The following is a 9,360-nucleotide window of genomic DNA, read 5'->3' on the forward strand; positions in this document are numbered from 1 at the left end:
CCACTACTGGGAATATACACAAAGGAATGGAAATCATCAAGTCGAAGTATACCTGTTTCCCAATGTTCATTAATGTGGTTTTGATTTGCATTTACGTGATGCTTAGTGAGGCTGAGGATTTTTTTCATATGTCTGTTGGTCATTAGTATATCTTCCTTTGAGAAATGTCTATTCAGCTCCTTTGCCCATTTTTTAATTAGGTTACTTGTTTTCTCACTGTTAAGTTGTTTGAGTTTCCTGTATATTTTGGATATTAATCCCTTGTCAGATGCATACTTTGCAAATATTTTCTCTCATTCTGTAGGTCATCTTTTCACTTTGTTGATTGTTTCTTTTGCTGTGCAGAAGCTTTTTAGTTTGATATAATACTGTTTGTTTATTTTTTTTCTTTTGTTGCCTGTGCCTTTGAGGTCTTATTCATAAAGTCTTTGCCCAGTCCTATATCCTGCAACGTTTCCCGATGTTTTCTTCTACACAATGGAATATTACTCAGCCATAAAACGAATGAAATTCTGCCATTCATAGCAACATGGATGAGCTTGGAGAAAATTATGTTTGAAATAAGCTAGGCACAGAAAGAAAAACCACATGTGCTCACTCATAAGTGGGACCTAAAAAGAAAGAAAGGAAGAAAAGAAAGAAGGAACAGTCATAATAATACACTGAACCTTCAAATGGAGAGAACAGAACTGTGATTAATAGAGGTAGGAAAGGGGGAGTAGGAGAGGGTTAGTGAGAACTTGGTTAAGGGTTACAAACAATGATTATATTTTGTAATGACTAATATACTAATTATCCTGATTTGATCATCACATATAGTACACAGATATTGATATTCAACTCTGTTCCCACAAATATGTAGAATCAATTATGATTCAAATAAAAAATAAAATCAATTGATTTTTATGGTAAAATAAAACATACCTAGATTTTCAAGGAAAGCTGGCTGGGTAGCTCAGTTGGTTAGAGCACGGTGCTGCTAACACCAAGGACTGGGTTTCAAGATCTGTACCAGGCAGTGAAATAACAACAAGAAGAAAACCGTGAATCTTCAAAGACATTGTGTTTTTTCTGGAAGACAGAAATTTTTAAATACATATAAATTTCTTACAAAATATTTTATCTCTTACTAGCATTTTATCTGGGTATAAAAACCCAGGCTGAAAATTTATAGCTTCACTAAGGGGGATGATTAATATATAGCTCATGTGTTAATTGTGTTGCAGGTGCTGGGTAACGTTAAGTAAGTAGTTAGAAAACTTGAATAGGTTATATGAAGTTCTGTACTGATTTAAAAAGACAACATCGGGTCTGTGTGAATAAAAGCAGTGCACTGTGGGGTTATTTTCTCTCTTAGAATTGACTGGAATGCAGGGAGTACACAATGAGTGGAAAGGGAGTACTAAGAGAATGAGTTGCCAGGTGTAAGGAAACAATTTAATACCTCCTTTTGATTAAATTCTAAGCAGGCACTTAAAGACTTCTATTCAAGAAGAAAGGGCTAAATGAAAAGGCTCTAGGAATTAGTGGCCATGAAGCGTCCTCAATTTGTATATGGGACTCCCTATATATACATATATTTTGGTTGCTGACCGATAAGGGGATGCGAACCCTAGACTTAGTGTTATCATCCATATACTTTATACTCAATAAAGAGAGCTTAAGGAAAGTTTAAAAATACTCTCCACTTATATATGGAAAGGGAGATGAGATTTTAATTAGAAAATTGTAAGGAATTTTAAGGAACAGAGAGGTCACCTGTTTGTAAATTGTGTTAGCATTTTCTTACATCTTGCGATGCCTTGTGTTAAATTCATTCAAATAAGCATCCTGTGATTGCTTTTGTTTACCTATTTGAATTCTGAAAGCCCTGATTTAAAAGAAGATATAAAGTTTATGATAAATTATTCAAAAATATGCTGTTGATTTAAAAAAATAGAACTCCCGTATGATCCAGAGATCCCACTTCTAGGTNGTGTTAGCATTTTCTTACATCTTGTGATGCCTTGTGTTAAACTCATTCAAATAAACAACCTGTGATTGCTTTTGTTTACCTATTTGAATTCCAAAAGCCCTGATTTAAAAGAAGATATAAAGTTTATGATAAATTATTCAAAAATATGCTGTTGATTAAAAAAAAAAAAAACAGAACTAGCATATGATCCAGAATTTCCACTTCTAGGTGTTTATCCAAAAAAATTTAAATCGGGATCCCAAAGAGGTATCTGTACTCCCGTGTTTATGACAGCATTATTTCCAGTAGCCAAGAATGGAAAACAACCCAAGTGTCCAAGAAGGACAAATACTGCATGATTCCACTTATATGAGGAACCTAAAATATTCAAACTCATCGAAGCAGAAAGTAGAATGGTGGCAGCCAGGGGCAGGGGACAAAGGAAATAATAGGGAATTGTTGTTCAACGTATAAAAGTTTCAGTTATGCAAGATGAATAAATTCTAGAGATCTGCACAACGTTGTGCTTATAGTAACAGTACCATACTGTACTCTTAAAAATTTAAGAGAGTAAATATCATGTCATCTGTTCTTACCATACACACAAAAACGGCTGCTCATGCCAAGTGTTGGTGAAGATTCAGAGGATCTGAAGCTCTCACTCACTGTCGGACCTGTTGGTGGCAATGTTAAGTGATATGACCACTTTGGGAGAAGTTTGACAGTTTTGAAAAAAGTTAAACATATACCTACTGCATGACCCAACTATTTCACCCTTAGGTATTTACCTAAGAGAACTGAAAGTACATATCCATACGAAGATGTCTATGAATGTCAATAGCAGCTTTATTTAGAATAGCCAAAAGCTGGAAATAACCCAAATGCCCATAAACAGAAGAGTGAATAAACAGACATGGCATATCAATGAATAAACAGACATAGCATATCAATACACTGCAATAATACTCAGCAATAATAAGGAATAAATGTTGGTATGTACAACAATGTCATTGATTCTCAAAATGCTCTGGCTAAATGAAAAAAGTCAGACATGATTCCTTTTATATATAATTCACATGATATTCTAAGAAAGTCAAACTGATGTATAGTGATAAAAAGCAGATCAGTAGTTGCCTGGGGGTGTGGAGGAAGAGCCGTGAGGAAGGGCACATGAGAGAAACTATAGTGGGTACAAGGAAACTTTTGGGGAGAGATGCATATGTTCATTTTCTTGATTGTAGTAATGTTTTCATGAGTGTATTCATGAAGTGAATATTATTGCATGTTAAGCCTCAACAAAGCTATTGTTAAAAGTCTGAGCAAATCAGAAGGAATTTCAGACAATCCTTTGAGTAATATCTTATGATGACAGATAGATAGATAGATAAATAAATAGATATAACAAAAATAATGAATTATATATATATATTCTTATGCATATACATATAATTCAATATTTAAAAAATATCATTAAAAGAAATGACAATGATCAGTGTCTGGAAAGGAATCTTGAATTCCTTAGGTATCATTTAAGATTGATATAGAAGACCTGAAGGCAAAGTTGGTGACTGCTTGATGGCACTCTACTGATTAGCTATTTACCGATGCCAGCTTTGACCCCAGAGGCATTCTGGAAGGGCTTCGGAAGGCAATACTTCACCAAAGCCAATGCTGCTCCTTCTCAGGGAGCTGAAAATTTCCCCAGATCCTCCTCATTGACCTACGAGAGGGCCAGGGTGAATTCTGTGAGCTGACATTTACGTCAGTCTATAAGGTACACCCACCTCAGCCCACAACTACCAAACACCGAGACCAAGAACGCAACTGAAACCCAGACACCTCTTAAGCACATTGCACACAGAATTGGGGCATGGGGGCTGGGGAAGGAGGAGAGAAGAAAGAAGGATCGCAGCTACTACAGACAATTTGCAGTAAGAGAGACCTGAGATCAGAACCTCCCTTGCCTGCCACTTTCTTGCTACATAACTTGGGCAAATCACATAACCTTGATGGGAATTGTGTTTTATTTCTTTTGCTAAATGGGGGCAATGATAATTACTGTCCATTAAAGTTGGAAAGCTTTTAGCATAGTGCTTCAAGTATGGTAAGTGTGCATTAGCTTAAAAGTTAAGTTAAAAAATTGTTAGTGAACTCTCCACTTCTGGAAGTGTCTGGATCCAAAGCTAATCTGGACCCAGGAGAAACTGTTCCAGACAGATTTGAAATAAGGAGGTTCGCAGGTCAGCTACGGGTCCCTCTGCTCATCACATACGGATACCTCTGCTCATCACTGCTCACTAGGCTTTGGAGCCTGGATGATCACCAATTAGTGGACGATCTAATAATTAATGTTTATAAAACTTACCTAACACCTTTCCATTCTCCAAGTTTACTAAGTTGGTGTGACAATAAATAAGGTACCTGTAAAGCCTGACCCAGAGTAAGTGCTCAGTAGGTATTATTCCACAGATGAGAAGCAGGCTGAAAGGCAGTAACTGATCTGAACTCATACCACTGAGCACTGATGCCAAATTTTGAGTTCCTCCTACAACCCACATATATCTAAGACTCGCTATGGAGGTGGACGTGTTAGGGGAACATTTTCATGGCAGATGGTATTTAAAATTACTCACAAAATGTACTCTGTGGAGTTGCTTCACCCTATTCTGCAGTTTTAAAGTGATTTCTGCAAGGACACAAATGCAAGCTGATGTGTGACTCTAAATCTCTTGGCCACCAGTGCAGTTTTTCCTCTTACGTCTTTTCCTAAACATGCCCAACAAACTCTCTTCTGAAGTATTTGCCATATGTCCTTAAAGTGAATGTTCCAAGAGTTCAGAAACTACTATTTATTGAATATACACACCTCACTTTTTCATACACAATTACACACATGCACACACACACAGACTCACATTACACAATATTAGCACATAGAGGCTATAATATGAATGTTGTTGACTGCTATCTACCTCCAAAGATCAAACTTTTACTTTTTCTTAATCTGATAAAAGGAAAAAGAAAAGTGCAATAGCAATGAATTCCGAGTTGAGTGATTGTATAGAGCAGGCAGTAGATCCCAGCTAGAAACAATGTGTACGGCAGGTAAGAGCTCAAGCTCTGGCTGTGTGGACGCCCCAGGCTACCTCCTGCCTGCTGACCTTTGGAAAAGTCCTCAACCCCTCTCAGCCTCAAGTGCCTCACCCCCCTATAAAGCAAGAATAATAATAGAATATGCCTCATACAGATGTCCTGAGAATTAAATCAGATAATTCCTATAGCAAACTGACTATAATTTCTGGAAGGTGATAATGCCTAATAAATGTTAGTTGCTATCATTATAGTTAATACAATTTTCTTATTATTACTCAAAACCTACAAAAACAATAAGGTAAACAAACAAGAAAGAATAGTAATGGGAATTGGAAAATCCCTTTGGATCAGACCAGTAGTTGCATTTGTAGATAGCATCATGATTTTTCAAGTATTTTGGCTTTACTCATTAAGTACCTGCTGTGCCAGGCAACGCACGGGGTCTAGCAGATACTAGTTATGGATGAGACCAATGTGATCGCTGTCCATTCATGCACTGGATCTTCAAATATATAGAACTACAAAGTAGGTAATCCCACTTGGCAGATAAGAAAACTGAGGACTGAAGATATTGGAACTTTAAAGGTAGATACCAGAACTTGAGATTCAGTCATTCCTTCAACAAATATAATATTTATTGAGTGCCTTTCAAGATTCAGTCATTCCTTCAACAAATATTTATTGAGTGCCTTTCACGTGCAAGGTGCTCTTCTAGGCACTTTGCATACAGAAATAAAGCTCATAGATAAAAAAGCTTGCTCTAATGTTGTTTACTTCCTAGTTGTAAGGATTAAACAATACCAAGCACATAAAAAACATCTAGTATGTCAGATGGTGATGACTATTACATAGAATAATAAATTAGGGAACGGAGGTGGGGAGTTTTTGTACAATTTTAAGTAGGGTTGTCTAGGAAAGCCTCCTCAAGAAGGTGATATTTGAGAAAAGACAGATAGGGTGGAGAAACAAAGGAATGGCATATTTTACAATGGTCCATCTAGGACCTTCCAATAGCCTTTGGTCTACTCCGGGATTTCATAACAGCCTCCTTTACCTCTTTATTCCTCAGGCTGTAGATGAGGGGATTCAGCATTGGGGTCAGCACTGTGTAAAGCACAGACACCACCTGGTCTCTCTGCGAGGACTGGCATGAGTTATCTCGCAGGTACATGAAGATGAGGGAGCCAAAGAAGTCAGCAACGGCAGTGAGGTGGGAGGTGCAGGTGGAGAAGGTCTTGGCCCGGCCTCCCACAGAGTGTATCTGCATGATGGCCAGGATGATAAACACGTAGGACACCAAGATCACCAAGATACATGCAGGCATGACAAAAATGGCAAACACAATAATCACCACTTCCTGAGTGTAGCTGTCCCCACATGTGAGTTTTAACAGAGGAGGGAGGTCACAGAAATTGAAGTTAATCTCATTGTTTCCACAAAAGTAGAGACTGAAGGCTGTGACTGTTCGAACAAAGGCACTGGAAAAACCAGTGACATAAACCCCAGATACTAAGCCCAGGTAGGCCTTCTTGGTCATGATGGTGACATAAAGCAGGGGTTGGCACACGGCCACGTAGCAGTCGTAGGCCGTGAGGGCCAGGAGGTAGCAGTCAATGGATGCAAAGAAGGTGAACAGAAATAACTGAGCTGCACAGCAAGCTTGGGAGATGACCGTGCCGTGTTCCCACAGCATGGCCATCACCTGAGGTATGATGACAGAGGAATAGCAGATGTCCATGAAGGACAGGTGGCTGAAGAAGAAGTACATTGCGGGGTGGAGCCAGTGATCTTTGCGGATCAGGATGACCATTCCTGCATTCCCCAGCAGAGTGGCAAGATAGAAACTCAAAAATACCAGGAAGAGTGGAAGCATCCACTGGGGATGCTCAGTGAATGCAATAAGCAAAAACTCGGTCACTACCGAGTTTGATTCTTCATGGCCGTCCATCCAGCGATTCACCTGCAGGGGCCAAGGCAAGAGTCTTGGAGGGAGGGACCCTTCAGGATAAGTTCAAGTCATTTCAAGTAATAAAGCTTTAAAGCGAGTGACAATTAGACACTCAACTTAAACAAACTTTGCAGTCTAAGGTAGATATTGACAAATAAGAGCTCACTATAATAAGATAAAAAGTGATGAACGCTTCTATTATGGTAAGAAAGAACAGAGAGTAAGTGATTTGACTTATGAGTCAGCTTTTGTATTTGCAAGTCTGTCCCCAATTAGCTGTGTGATCTCACACAAGGTACTTAACCTCCCTGAATCTCAATTTCTTCCTCTGCCCAAAGGGGATTGTAATATCTGCACTGCTTATGAGATAAGGTTAATGCATAGATTAAAATAGACAGAAAACACACTGGAAAGCTAAAAGCACTCCACATATATACGGTGGCTATTTAAATTTTTAAACGAGCATTTTAAGGAAGGAAAATTTATATTCTATGAACAAAAGAGCATGAATTTTTAAAAAAATTATTAGCAATCAGCGATAGGCTCTGCTTGTAGAAATATTTATATTATCAGTCAGTCTAACAATATGCATGTTTAACAAGTAACTGCTATTCTAATTAGAGTTGGTTAGCTTATTGTGTGTGTGTGTGTGTGTGTGTGTGTACATTAACCCTGAAATCAAAAGAGCAAACGTAAACTCTTTGGGGCACATTACAAAGCTCCATAAGTGTTGTTTGGTTGTTCTCACAGTCCCTAATAAAAGCAGCAGTTAGATAATAAACAGCATCCAAATTTGAAAGCAGAAGAAAGAAGAAATATTTCTGCAGTCTGGTGTTGTCTGAGTGCAGTTGGAGGAACCTGGGTTAATCGATTTGGGGGCCCTTGATGGAGTTCTAGAACCAGGATGTAAAGGAGGGTGTTGATGAATGTTCGACTGCCTAGTGCACCAGCAGCCAGCCAATACTGAGCTGAACCATGAGTGATAATAACAAAGAAAAGAAGTTAGATCTGGAAGCCATGAGCTGGGCGTGACCCATCCTCACCTGAAGTCCATGTTGCTAGTGCCTTCCTCCTTGGTTTAGTGCTTCTCTATCTGTGGCCTGCTGATATAGAGGACACCTGGGTTCTGGTTCACCCCCTCTACACATGTGACCCTGGAAAGTCTCTTTTCCTCTCTGGGCTTCAATGACCTTGTCTTTTTTTCCTTTCATTAAAGAGCCATGCAGCATGTGTCCATAAGCATAGCAACCCAGTTGAGATGGGGTCACTTTCAGTATTGCTATTTCTTATTCTTACTTTTTAGAGTCTCCTCTTTCCTTTTGCCCTTGACAAAGCAATACAACTCTGACACTAGAGTTTCCTGGGATTTTTTTTTTTTTTTGCAGAGCTAGGGGACCAGCCTTTTTCCCTGAGCATCTTTTCTTTCTTTCTTTCTTTGTTTGGAATTATTTATTATTCCATTGTTAGTTTTAAAATAAAAATGAATAATACATATGTCCTATTGTTCATATCTTTATATCTGTGGTTACTAGAACATGTTGTCATCGTTTTTTTTTTTTTTTGGTATTTTATTTTACTTTGTCAATATACGATGTGGTTGATTATTGTGGCCCATTACCAAAACTTCCCTTCCTCCTTCCTCTCCCCCCTCCCTCCCAACAACCTCCTATCTGTTCACTTGTTGTATCAACTTCAAGGAATTGTAATTGTTGTGTCTTCTTCACTCCCCCACCCCCAAGGTTGTTTGTGTATTTATTTATTTATTTTTAGCTTCCACAAATAAGTGAGAACATGTGATATTTCTCTTTCTGTGCCTGACTTGTTTCACTTAATATAATTATCTTTAGGTCCATCCATGTCGTTGCAAATGGCAGTATTTAATTCTTTTTTATAGCTGAGTAGTATTCCATTGTGTAGATACACCACATTTTCCGTACCCACTCATCTCAGGATGGACATTTGGTCTGGTTCCTACTCTTAGCTATTGTAAAGAGTGCTGCAATGAACACTGGAGAACAGGTACGCCTTCGAATTGATGATTTCCATTCCTCTGGATATATTCCCAGCAGTTGGATAGCTGGGTCATATAGTAGATCTATCTGCAATTGTTTGAGGAATCTCCATACCATTTTCCATAGAGGCTGCATCATTTTGCAGTCCCACCAACAATGTATGAGTGTTCCTTTTTCTCTGCAGCCTCATCAGCATTTATCATTCACAGTCTTTTGGATATCAGCCATCCTAACTGGTGTGAGATGGTCTCAAAGAAAACATAGGAGAAACACTTCAGGAAGTAGGACTGGGCACAGAATTCATGAATACAACCCCAAAAGCATGGGCAATGAAAGGAAAAATAAACAAATGG

General features: G+C 38.4%; 1 protein-coding gene across 1 annotated transcript; it reads right to left on the reverse strand.

The window, feature by feature from the left end:
- Nucleotides 1–6,044: 6,044 nt before the first annotated feature.
- Nucleotides 6,045–6,995, reverse strand: LOC103581759 (olfactory receptor 9Q2-like). The gene has a single exon (XM_008563514.1). It carries the CDS (start codon nt 6,993–6,995, stop codon nt 6,045–6,047), a length of 951 nt encoding a protein of 316 aa, XP_008561736.1.
- Between the last annotated feature and the right edge of the window lie 2,365 nt (nt 6,996–9,360).

Source organism: Galeopterus variegatus, unplaced genomic scaffold (assembly GCF_000696425.1).
Source record: "Galeopterus variegatus unplaced genomic scaffold, G_variegatus-3.0.2 Scaffold13872, whole genome shotgun sequence".
Taxonomy (NCBI): domain Eukaryota; kingdom Metazoa; phylum Chordata; class Mammalia; order Dermoptera; family Cynocephalidae; genus Galeopterus; species Galeopterus variegatus.